This window comes from Podarcis vaucheri (genome assembly GCF_965113315.1).
Source record: "Podarcis vaucheri genome assembly, chromosome: 2".
Lineage (NCBI taxonomy): Eukaryota > Metazoa > Chordata > Lepidosauria > Squamata > Lacertidae > Podarcis > Podarcis vaucheri.
The window spans coordinates 47136502-47149222 of NC_138760.1; the positions used below are offsets into that span (position 1 = coordinate 47136502).

General features: G+C 43.8%; 2 protein-coding genes across 3 annotated transcripts in view; one reads left to right on the top strand and one right to left on the bottom strand.

Annotated features, from left to right (window-relative positions):
* Window positions 1-267, bottom strand: part of STXBP2 (syntaxin binding protein 2) — a 36734-nt gene extending 36467 nt beyond the window's left edge. The window contains exon 1 of one of the 2 annotated variants that reach the window (XM_082212233.1): window positions 116-267. In XM_082212233.1, coding sequence (XP_082068359.1) covers window positions 116-152 — 37 coding nt within the window. In that variant the 5' untranslated portion in view covers window positions 153-267. The remainder of the gene's footprint in view (window positions 1-115) is intronic. The other variant, XM_082212235.1, reaches the window with a different exon arrangement.
* LOC309526340 (resistin-like) lies at window positions 268-11379 on the top strand. Its single transcript, XM_082212274.1, has 5 exons — window positions 268-375; window positions 4812-4862; window positions 9081-9220; window positions 10773-10850; window positions 11173-11379. Exons 3-5 carry the CDS (start codon window positions 9097-9099, stop codon window positions 11307-11309), a joined length of 339 nt encoding a protein of 112 aa, XP_082068400.1. The 5' UTR covers window positions 268-375; window positions 4812-4862; window positions 9081-9096; the 3' UTR covers window positions 11310-11379.
* The last annotated feature ends 1342 nt before the right edge of the window (window positions 11380-12721 follow it).

Below are 12721 nucleotides of genomic sequence, written 5' to 3' on the forward strand. Positions count from 1 at the left end.
CTCACGCGCGCGCACGCACGCACGCAAATATATCTGGATACACACAGGGTGTGGGGCACGCGTGTCGTGCCCCTGTCGGGCGAGCGCCCTCCTCCCGCCGCCTGTCCCCACTCACTCTCGCCCACTATCGCCTTCAGTCCCGCCGGCGCCATGACTCCCGCGTCCCACTTCGGCTCCCGCTGTCCCAGAGGCCAACACTTCCGCGTCTGCAGGCGGGCGGAGCCGACCTCGGGACTCGCCCCTTTTGTGAGCCGGCCTGCGGGAGGCGCACCTCGGGCGTGCAGGGCGGGGTGCTCCGCTTCCGCGCGGAGGGGCTGCCGGAGCGCACCTGCGCACCTCGCAGGCTGGTTCAGACGGCCAGCCCTGTCCTGGGGGGTAAGGCTGATTGCCTTTGTCTTCCTGCTCTGGCAGGACGGCCGGCCCCTTGCAGGTGAAGTGCCGCCCAACTCCGTGCACGGGATCGGGCTACAAACCCGATGCCGGAACAGGATGGCTCCACAGACAGATGCACTTCGCGCAGCGGCCTGCGGGGCGGCGCCAGGCAGGACGCGTGGCAGGGCGGGGTGCATCTTCCAGCTCGCGGCGGACACGTGTCCAGGGGTGTCAATACTATGAATAAAATATTGGGGGTCCGGGTAAGCCCCGTCATGGGCATAGCAAAGCAGAACGGAGGGGGAACTGCCCCTCCTAAATCAATACAAATCTGATGATATGCCCCCCTTGTTATGGGTCAGGAAGAGCGTGAGGAAAAAGAATCAGTTCATCTGGTGGTTTCACAGGTCCCGAAATGAAGCAAAGGCAGGTTTTATTTTGACATTATTGGCCCAGATCACTCCCTATCACCCACAGGAAACAAGCTTCAGACATCTGAAGACAGCCCTGTTTAGGGAAGTTTTTAATGTTTGAAGTTTTATTCTGTTTTTAGTGTTCTGCTGGGAGCCACCCAGAGTGGCTGGGGAAGCCCAGCCAGATGGGCGGGGTATAAATAATAAAATAATAAAAATTATTATTATTATTATTATTATTATTATTATTATTATGCTTCCCACCTGCATATTCTGCTTAAACTTCTAAGCCCTTCAGTCGTTTTCTGCACCAGTTCATGACAGTGCAAGGCCTCAAGAGGGATCTCCTGCTCTTTGTAGCAGCAGTAGCTGCTGCTTCCAGATTTCAGTTCTTGAGCCTTTGCATTTCCTTGATTTTGCTGCAGCTTCTCCTGCCACTCCATCAACCAAATCACATTCACCACTTTTCTTCCTGCCCACCCTTGGGAACCTCCACGTTCCTGAAAACAGTGCAAGGCCCACTTTTGCAATTACTGTTATCTCGTTACCATTGAGATAAATGCTAAACTGAAGACTTTACTTCACTGCTTGGCCCCAGAAGGCCAGAAGGTCTATACAGTGGTACCTCGGGTTACATACGCTTCAGGTTACAGACGCTTCAGGTTACAGACTCCGCTAACCCAGAAATAGTACCTCAGGTTAAGAACTTTGCTTCAGGATGAGAACAGAAATCATACTCCGACGGCGCAGCAGCAGCAGGAGGCCTGATTAGCTAAAGTGGTGCTTCAGGTTAAGAACAGTTTCAGGTTAAGAACGGACCTCCGGAACGAATTAAGTACTTAACCTAAGGTACCACTGTACTGTATTAATCTATCCTCCCTTCCTGCTGTGGCACAGGATGCAAATCCGTATGAAGTACTTCGGGATGAGCACTTTAATTCCCCTATAAATGTGATTGCTGAACAGTACATATTCCCTTTGAGGGTTCAGTTACCAGGAGACTAGATCAATATGCAACTGCATTATGTGCATTGAGTGCCACTTGTGTTTTTGGCAACATATATGAATAAATGATTAAAGACCAATTGTTCTGGAAACCTTCCAGACTTCAAGGGAAACCCTTAATGGAAAGGCAGCTTACTTTGAATGTAGCTGTTGAAATAGCAAGAGGGCTGAGAATACTCTTCACTGTGCCAAATCCAGTGCCGGATTTATGTATAGGTTAAGTAGGCTGAAACCTAGGGCCTCTAATCTAGGGGGCCTCGCCAGCCTGCCCACTCCCCAGTGCCGCAGTCTCCCCTCTCCCAAAATTGCAAACCCAATACTTTATGTGAGGGCAGGACAACTCAGGCCTCTAAATCTAGGGGGCCTCGCCAGCCTGCCTGCTCCCCAGTGCCGCAGTCTCCCCTCTCCCAAAATTGTAAACTCAAGACTTCGTGCAAGGGCAGGGCAACTCAGGCCCAGCAACTATTAGACTTAGGGCTAGCTAGTGGGGTCTAATTTTTTGTAGGGCCCCAGTTCATCTGCAAAATCTTATAGATATAAATAAAATCCATCTAGATTGCCCTGGTGCAGGGGCCCCCTTAGGAGTGGCCCATGGGGCCCCAATTTGGCCCAATTGCTCCAATTGCCTTAAGGTCAGCCCTGATGAGACTGTGCAGGGGTTGGACTGACAAGCCATGCACCTTCTAAGTCCCTGGTGTCACCATTCAGAGTACAGACTCAAGGACTTGTTATGGAAATAAAGGGAGGGCACTTATTGGAAATCAGTTTTGTAAACTCTTCCCCCCAAAACCCCAAGACAATGAGCCCAGCCACCTTTTATTCACAGTCGCATAAGCACTACACTACAGCATGGCCATAAACTTGTACGTTCAACTGCTGAAATATACACCCAATATGTAGCAATGTATATTTATGTTACTGCTTTATGAATGAACACTGTGTTTTATGAATGGACTCTGTATTTTGTGAATTACCTAAGAGCCACCAATAGGGAGCTCTAGAATCTGACAGATAACCAATCGGGTACTACCAAACAGCGCCCCCTATTGCTGAAAGCAGGTAACCAGCAGGGAATGCTTCAGCTCAGCCTTTGCACCGTTGACTGAACATCCCCTGCTGTGCAGTTAATAGAGAAAGCTCGTAAATTGTATCCCTTCTAGCATCCTGGCCAACTCTATTACGTTGGTGTAAACCCTGGTGCACCAGAAGCACAGAATAGCAGCAAATAAAATCCACTCATATGTCAGCAACTCATAAGACTCGTCAACCAGTTCTTCCAAAGTCTTCCTAAATGATAAAGCTCCAAAATACAGGCCAAAAGAGAGCAGGTATTGGAAGAGCGAGGCATACAATGGGCGCCACTAGTGAAAAGGCCCTGCTGTGTGTAACTCCTGCCCTGTCATTTGATAGGGTGCCCACTTGCCCACCTTCTTGACATGGAATGCTCTCTGTTGGAGACTCCAGGTTCAATACAAAGACCATAAGAAGGGAGAGCAGGGACCTTGAAGTTCCCAACAGCTGTTAAGCAAGCAAGCAAGCACACAAATCACCTTTGTCACAGTCAGGATGCCTATGTTCTGGCCAGGCCTGTGCCCAATCTTGCTTTTGTACAATCCAGTTTGTCCTCAGTAACCAAAATTATATTATCAACATATACAAGCAGAAAAGTTGTTTTCCTTCATTTGCAAGGAATCATACAAAACAAAGTGACACTAATAAAGAAAAGTTCCAGGGTGGCAAGAGAAAGCAAACTAAAAATGCTTTTGCAGTTCATCAAAACTATCCAGCAATATCAAATTATAGGAAAATTGATGCCTCCTTCCCAAATCCCAGGAAGCTTCTGCCCAGCTTAGGGAGGCACAATGTTCTGATGAGGTCCAAGAACCTGCCCACCACCTTCCTAAAGCCCACTCAGCTTTGGGAAGGAGGCCGGAGGGCTCCAGCATCCTGTGCTTTTGTAGCTAGGGGGTGCTCTTGATCCATCATTTTCAAACCACAGGTATCCTCAACAGCAAAGAGTGCCTTTTACAGCTTACATTTATTTGTTGAATTTATATCTTGCCTTTACTCCCCAAACACCCCAAGGTGGCACCCACACCCACATTTTTAAAAAGTATTCTAAAATAGCTAAAATATTCTAAAAGCAGTTTTAAAAAATCTAAAAGCAGTTCAGTTAAAAACATTCTAAAAACATTATTTTGCTTAATGATCTGAGGGTCGCAAGGAACAGTATTCTGCAGACATGAAATGTGAACTCCTGAAAGAATGATGGAGGCATATGTCATTCCACAAATGGGGAACAACCATTGATTGCAAAGGCCCTGTTATGTGTCACGAGTTAGTGCCAACTCAGATCATAGAGTCTGGAGGTGCTTGATGTTCAGAAGGCACGATTTTAGGTATTTGGGTCCCAAGCCATTTCGGGCTTTATGTGCTGGTGGGAACATCTTGAATTGGGTTTGTTATCTCACTGGCAGCCAATCCAGTGCTTTCAGGACTGGTGACACATGATTCCACCAGGCTGCCTCACTTACCAATTCAGTAGACACATTGTACACAAGTGCAGCCTCTGGACCATCTTCAATGGCAGCCGCAAGAAAAACGCATTACAGTAGATCAGACAGAAAGTCACTAGACCTTAGTATAAACAGCCTGCTCCTAAGAGTTGCAAAAATATCATTATATCTAATCTTTGTGTTCACCAGCAAACATTAATTATCACCCTCCTGTAAGCAGGAACCAGACGCCACATAGACAATGAAATCTTTTTTGAAGTACACTTATTATTCAGGAACTACAGAGAGAAAGATGTGGCCTTCCCATAATTAAGCATGCCCCCCCAATACTTCAAATCTATTTCAGTAAACACAATGGTAAGCTACCAGGAATGACAATAGTTCAAAAAACTTAGGCATTACATTATTCACTCTCTCAGGAAGCCCTATTAGTTAGCATGAAACTTTACTTTTCAATGGTTAGTCAGCTCACAGCTCCAACAGGACCTCCTCTTTGCTCCTCAAGGATCTCAAAGATCAACCCTGCGCTTTGCTGGACCACAGACCAAAGGAACAGGTGAGAGACACTTACCTTGCTGGCATAGAATCCTGAAGGTGAGAACTTAACTCTCAGAGAGCTATGATCCCTGACTTTGCATTCCACTTGCCCAACTTCGGGCTCGTCCCTATGACCCTGAAATTTAGAGTCTCATGCTCTACTAAGCTACATATCTGTTTGCAACTAGAGAGGTGGAAAGTGAACTGTGTTTATTTGACTGTACCTTTTGCTGCCATGGGAGGAAAGTTGTGTATGCTGTTGACCATTCCTATGTTTAACCTTCTTCATAACAATTATTTAAAAACATTCTTTTTAGTAAACTTTAAACCTTTAATCTTAAAATTTGGGGGTCTCCATTGATTCAGCACCCACATCTAAAAGTCCAGTTCCCCACCACCTTGGAGCTCCTTGGGGGAGACCCAGGGATGGTTTTAGGCCAGTGAAATATACTCAGAGTCGAGAGTGGATTTCATGCTCTTTATTCAGCTCATAGTGGTGAGGAGGAATGAAAGTTTCCCCAAAGTATCTGCTTTACATACACAGTGCAATATTTACACAATGGGCTGCACGTGATTGGCTAATTCCGGAATTCTCCTGTAGGCCAATCAGGTTGTGGATTCACTTCCATCTGGAGCTGGATTGGGTGGCTCCTGCAGACCAATCATACTGCTGCATTGTTCTAGGACCAATCAGACTGCTGCATTTTGGATCCTATTCCACTCAGTACATAACAGTACCCTTGTAGGAAATTAAATCCTTTCACCTGGTAGCAGTAAAGTTTTAAAAGGAAGGGTGTGCAATCAGAGGTGGACACTCCGTCCTAGCCAGAACTCCCTTCTGTACATGGCTCAGGTCCCAGGATGCAGCTGGGGAGCCGTCAGCCCTGCTTGTGCCTCTCGAGGTGGCAATAATGCAATAACACTGGGAAGCTTTGCACAACTAATAAAGTGGAATGAAGCATGTACAATCCAGTATAAATCCACCACTAAGACAATAATATTTTGTCAATGACGTGCCACAAAAGACACCTGTAAAAAGACTCCCACCAGTCTGTAGGGACCCCCAATATATCTAAATGTCACTGATTTTATTACTCTTTCCAGAAACACAACCATCTGACTGGTTTTTATCTTTGTAACTGGGCTTAGATTTGTTGGAATGGTTGTTCAGATATTTAATTTGTGTCTATCTTACGGTTGTATTTGATCTATTGATGGGTTGATTTCATTGACTTTAAAAACGGTTTTATTGTATGGTTTAATTCTCACTGTTTTCCTTTGTATGTCTCCAGGATATTTATGATAAATAAATACACCATAGTGCACATGCCACCCTTTTCAAATATCTACAGGTACACTTCAATGTGTCTGGTGTTCAGCCTCCACCCTATTGTAAAACACCACTGTAAATGGACAGCTGAGAAGTGGAAGCTGTTTGCACAGTCTTTGCTGTTTTGCATAAAAAATGTTTGAAGTAGCTTTATATCACTAAAAGCTTTCAGCAATAAGGATGCCCCAACCCCTAACGCTAACCAGGAAATATTGTGATAACATTGTACAACGGGGTGTTCTAGGGCGTGTCCCTATTGTGGATAGGTTGTATATGTGCACCTTTGGGGCAGAGGAGTAAAATGTTTTGAAAGGTGAAACCAGTCAGGTGGGCGTGTTCGCAAAACTGTACTTAAAGCGGGGGTAGTTTGGTTGGTGAATGAAACTTCTGGAAAGAAAATTGTGCTTTTGAAGGTACGTGGCTTTTGACAAAGTAATGGTGCGAAATAACAGTAGGCAGGCTTTTATATCTTCCAGGATTCATAGTCCAAGTAAGGCTATCAACAGATTGATGCTGTACATTAATGTCTTAAGATATATATTGATAATTCTCGCTCATAAATGATTGATCTGATTAACAGCTTACCTCTAATAGACTTAATTCATTAACTAATTAATTACCAATTAAACCCTCAGTAGAGACAATGTTTCGAGAAGGCTGAGGGAAGTATCTGCATTGGTATTCATAGCAGTTTGTTTTGGCTGCTGCAGATTCAAATTGGGTTGGGTTAGGAATGTCATCTTAATTGCACTTCAAGGACCTTAGTTTCAATTAACTTTAAAAAAAAAACAACAACCTGGTGGTGATTATAGATAATAATTAAGTTATACCATGGGATTGATCACCACCTTCTGCAAGTTAACTGATTCCCTCCTTCTCCAAGGTGTTTTTACTTTTCTGAAGGACAAACTACACATAACATGCAAAATGCCCTCCATCTTCCTTTCTCCCTTCCTGATCCCAGATGCCCATTTCTCCTGGGAAATACACTTCTGGAATTCCACTGGGATAGAAATGAGAGTTAAAACAGCCAGTGGGGGAAAACTTTCATATGCCCTTCGGCATGGAGGTTGTGCTCTGAAAGCCCTATATTTTTCTGTATACAGTGGTACCTCGGGTTAAGTACTTAATTCGTTCTGGGGGTCCGTACTTAACCTGAAACTGTTCTTAACCTGAAGCACCACTTTAGCTAATCGGGCCTGCTGCTGCTGCCGCGCTGCCAGAGCACAATTTCTGTTCTCATCCTGAAGCAAAGTTCTTAACCTGAAGTACCATTTCAGGGTTAGCGGAGTCTGTAACCTGAAGCGTATGTAACCCGAGGTACCACTGTATAGAAAATGAAAACCTTGATCCTGTCTTTCACACATTGACATGTAACATGTACTTTGCCCCAGATGTATCAGCATATGCTATCTGTAGAATTGGCTGGGAGGTTCAGGCCACATTTATACCATATATTTAAAGCACGATGATATCCCTTTAAACAGCTATTGCTTCCTCCAAACAATTCTGGGAGTTGTAGTTAAGGGTGCTGAGAGTTGTTAGGATATCCCTATTTCTCCCAGGACCACAGTTCCTAGAGTGGTGTAAGAATCAACCCGTCTTTGCAGGCAACCCTAGTCATTGTGCCTCTGTGAGGACAATAGACGTCTCTTAGTAACTCTCAGTACCACATTGGCTATATACCTATCCATGACCAACAGTACTTCTGTCTTATCTGGAAGTTCCGTTCAGTTGCTTACAGCCACCAGGTAGTTCAGGTTTTCAGCCATGGGTCAGATTTGTGCAATTCTCCACCTCTCCCCAGTGCAACATTTCAAAAAGAAGCTCAATCTTGCTCAAGTGACTCGGAGAGACTCATGGCATAAATGGAAATAGTGATGATGACTTATAATCTTAGATGTCTTCTAGTGACCGTGTCATTGGTGCAGGTTTGCTGACACTGTGTGTCCTGCATGAAAAGAAACGCACCTAAAGGAAATCCCCAAACAGATTCTCTGACAGTGCTCAGCCTCAGCGAGCTTAGCACCAGCACTGGAAAATGTCAGGGTCAGTATTGCAGCCTACCAAGGACAGAGAACAGGCACAGGAAGTCCTAAATCAGACAGCTGTACCTCCCACCTTCCTTGACTGGAAGCAGAAGTGAAAAAGGGAACAGTGGGAATTCTCTCTGCAGTGGCACCAAGAATCCAGGGGGCCTTACATTTCCTTTATGGGGAACAATGCAGTACCCATGTGGCATCTGTAATATAAAAAGTAATAGGCCTCATGACCCCATACTGGTATCTTCAGTTGGTTCCAATAAATACATTGTTCCTACGCGGGTGGCGCTATGGGTTAAACCACAGAGCCTAGGACTTGCTGATCAGAAGGTCAGTGGTTTGAATCCTTGCGGCAGAATGAGCTCCCATTGCTCGGTCCCTGCTCCTGCCAACCTAGCAGTTCGAAAGCATGAAGCGCAAGTAGATAAATAGCTACCACTCCGGCGGGAAGGTAAACGGCATTTCTATGCGCTGCTCTGGTTTCGCCAGAAGCGGTTTAGTCATGCTGGCCACATGACCTGGAAGCTGTATGCTGGCTCCCTCGGCCAGTAAAGCGAGATGAGCGCCGCAACCCCAGAGTCGTCCGCGACTGGACCTAACGGTCAGGGGTCCCTTTACCTTTATGTCTTCTTATGACTCGACTCTTACTTTCTGGTTAGATTGCAATGCTGATAATGCCAAGGTTGCAGGTTTGATCCCCGTATGGGATGGCTGCATACTCTTGTATTGCAGGGGGCTGGACTAGATGATCATCAGGGTCCCTTCCAACTCTATGATTCTACTTCCTCATGCTTTCCCTCCAAATTTTGCCATTTGTGACATGGCAAAGTATGCAATAGCTGGATTTTTTTAAAAATCTGTACAGGAAATTCTTCACCAGCATGATGAAATTCACCATATTCCTGATCTTTGCTGTGGTGATTCCTGCAAAATATGCAAGTCCTCAGTCATGTGTTATCGATACTCTGATTAATGGGAAGATCCAGGCAGCAATTGATTCCAAAGGTATTTGGATCCAAGGCCCCTTTATGATGCTTGAAAATCTGTTCCCCATTGTCATTCTAAGATTCTTCCAGGATTGTCTGCTTCTAATAATAATGTTGAATGCTTCATTTGAAGATTGTATCACCTAAGTTTTACCCACTGTAAGGTAAAAAGAGGCATGAACCATAAACCCATTACCCATACCAGAAAAATTCTTCCATTTTTCCTAGATTAAATTCACTCCAGTTTGGTAAAGTTAGCTTCAACTGGGGATCTTGTTTGATTCATAGATTTGATTTCTCATTGGAAAGTATCTGGAGATGCTGCAATTCAGAGTTGTTGTTGTTGTTTGTTATTCTGCTGCATTAAAGAATTTATGTTAGCTCTAATTGTGATCTCTAATTAGAGATCACACTAGACAAGAGTTTCAAAAAGCATGGGGGAAATGCAGAGACTACTTCACAAAACAGTGCCCTAAAATACATACCTGGACTTGTTTCGATTAATGTCTGCAGGAGACTTTGTGGATATTTATTCATAAAGGAAACAGTTTATAAGAAATAAATAAGAAGGCCAGATACAGGATAAAGGAAGTCTTTTATTTCGTTGTTTGTATTGTTATGCTCACTGTATGTTATATTCACGTTTAATGAGGGTCGATTGTGTATTGGGGTGGGGTGTTTATGTTATGTATGTTGTAAATATTCCAATAATTTTTTTTTAAAAAAAGAAAAGAATTTATGTTAGGATAGCTGGCATTTTCTGTAATACATAGTTAAGAGTCCAATACAGAAATAACAGTTGATGCTTTGATTTAAGTGAGTTTAAAATGCAAAACTGAACATATTGTATTAATTTTGAAAATTGGTTGGCAAATTGTTGTTGTTTTTCTTGCAGTTGCAAAACACACAATGGTGATGTAGGGGAAACAGAAATGTTAATTGTTTGCTTTACAGCTGAAGTGGCACATAATTTAATTTTAATTTGCTTTAAATCAAGGGAAGAGAAAGTGGCAACGCTAATGTTTAGCCTTGTTTTCTTGTGGCTCAGATGGAGAAATCTGGGGAGACACTCATTTCTGCTCCCAATCTTTGTGTAGACAGACACAAAAATGATTAGTAATTTTGTTAACAAGGAGCAACCAAGAACCAAGAGGGTTGAAAAAAAGTTTTCAGACTAGGAGATGCCTGTCATAACTTTTCTCTTGCCCTGAGAATTCCTTAAGAGCTGTGAACTGAACAGTTCTCGATTGTGTGAAGTATTTTGCATCTTCAGGAGCTATTGATATATAGCATGCACAAGCAATTCAGAGAGATTCATGTGACAAATGCAATATGGAAATCAATCTTGCATCTTTGAGGGAGCAGGCTGATTTTTTAGCTATGGGATCAAGCATACAAGCTTTCTCTTGGAGGGCAGGGAATATACTTCAAATGTATGGGGTGTATACAGCCTCAGAATGAATAGTATGTTGATTGTAGCTATCTAAATAGCAGCAAGAACAAAGAAAGCTTTTCTATTTGAGCAATGATGGCATGCAGTAGAACCCTAATCCTCCTGTCTTTATTTACAGTGCACTCAATTCTGGCAAAGAGACGGCTGATTTGCACAACCGCATTTTCTCGTGGTGCTAATGCCTACTGTCCTTCAGGTAAGACATATTTTCGGAGAAGAGCAGAGACTGGGAGGGTATTAGGAGCAGGGACATGGAGGACAGGAAAATGACTTACTCTGTGGGTAGCAGCTAAATACATCCCTATGGATCTCTGCTTGCTTTGTTTGGTCATGCGTATAAAATCCAAGGTCATGGCTGAGGGAAACTGGTTGGGTGTCTAAAACTGTGGCATTAGCACAGCAGCACCAAGGCCTTGCATCTCAGCTGTGATGGTGTCTGATCAGGTGGATATCCTCCGCATCATGGGGATAAAAGTGCTCCGCTGCCTGTTTCTCTAACTTCTCTTTTCTACTCCCAGGGTACCTGGCCACTGGATGTGCCTGTGGAATGGGTTGTGGTTCCTGGGATATACGTGGTGATGCTGCCTGTCACTGCCAGTGTGCCAACATTGACTGGACTTCTGCCCGGTGCTGCAAAGTGGCCATTGTTGGCTGATATCTCCCCAGCTCCCTGTTGACTCCTCCAGCTTCTATGCTCAATAAACTCGCTTCTATGATTTTATGAACATTCTTTTGGATTAGTCTTTTTTTTTAATGTATCTGGAGTGGCAGCTGTTGAGAGATGTCAGAAATCCATCTTCTTCTACTTCCTGGTGTGACAAGTTCACGAGTCTTAAAGGAAAAAAAAAATAATAATAGTCCATTTGACTTCCAAAACATTCAGAAACCAAGGCGCGGCTTCTGATTGGCTGCAGGAAGCTGGGGAAACCCAGCCAGATGGGTGGGGTACAAATAATAAATTATTGTTGTTGTTGTTGTTGTTGTTAATATGTTTATACCCTGCCCATCTGGCTGGGTTTCCCCAGCTTCCTGCAGCCAATCAGAAGCTGCGCCTTGGTTTCTGAACATTTTGGAAGTCAAACGGACTTTTGGAACGGATTCCGTTCAGCTTCCAAGGTACGACTTATTATCTGAAAGGATGCACATTTAACACAGCAAAGTCAGCTAAAACAAAATCTTAAGCATTTCAAAAGAAAACTTTACTAAAGGAAGTCAAATATAAAATGTATATTTAAAACAGCATAATTAGCCAGATAATAAAATAATATCATAAGCATAGAAAATATCAGCTGCTGTTGCTGCCAATTCTGCCAATGGTGGTTCCTGGTGGCGGTGGAAGTTCAGGCTCAGTGACCTGGGTCTGTATTAAGGGACAGCCAAGACGGTCTCTGGTCTCTTTGGCAGCTTCAGCTTTTGTAAGAATGACATTGGGGAAGCATTGCAGAACAAATAAGCAGTATAAATCCACCACTAATTCACTATTTTTGTGTCTATGACATGCTGCAGAATACACCCACAAAAATCTGCACCAGTCTGGAGCGGTCCTCAATACCTCTCAATGTCACTGATTTGATTTGATTGTACTCTTGGCAGAATCATGACGATTTGACTGGTTTTTCGCTATTGTAGCTGGGCTGAGTTTTGTTCGGTTCATTTAGGGTTGCCATATTTCAAAAAGTGAAAATCCGGCAAAGTTGTTGAGCAAAATCTCCAAAAGTTGAACATATAAATACATAGATGACCACAATGCACCTCCCACCCTTTCAAATACCTCCGTGTGTCCCATGTTCAGCCTCTACCTTCCTGTAAAACACCTTTGTAAACACTAAGAACTTTCTTCAAAAGCTGGTTTCCTGGAAGCTGTTTGCATCACCTTTGCTGTTTTGCATAGAAGAACAGTGCTCCTGTTGTTTGCAAATTTGTATTGAGTAGCAAGGCTCTATTTTTATGCTGGATCGCAAGAGAGGTAGGTCCAGGGGGAAACCCCTGGAATGTCCTAATTCCAGGGCTAGTTGCCATGTTCCTTTATTGCGGTAGTTTCACAACCAAGAGTTTTGGACAAAAAGC

Excerpts from the sequence above, each read along its gene's own strand:
- LOC309526340 (XM_082212274.1), top strand. The coding sequence starts at position 9,097 with ATGATGAAATTCACCATATTCCTGATCTTTGCTGTGGTGATTCCTGCA. Across the intron at positions 9,221-10,772 it reads GGCAGCAATTGATTCCAAAG|TGCACTCAATTCTGGCAAAG; the intron begins GTATTTGGATCC and ends CTTTATTTACAG. Across the intron at positions 10,851-11,172 it reads TAATGCCTACTGTCCTTCAG|GGTACCTGGCCACTGGATGT; the intron begins GTAAGACATATT and ends TTCTACTCCCAG.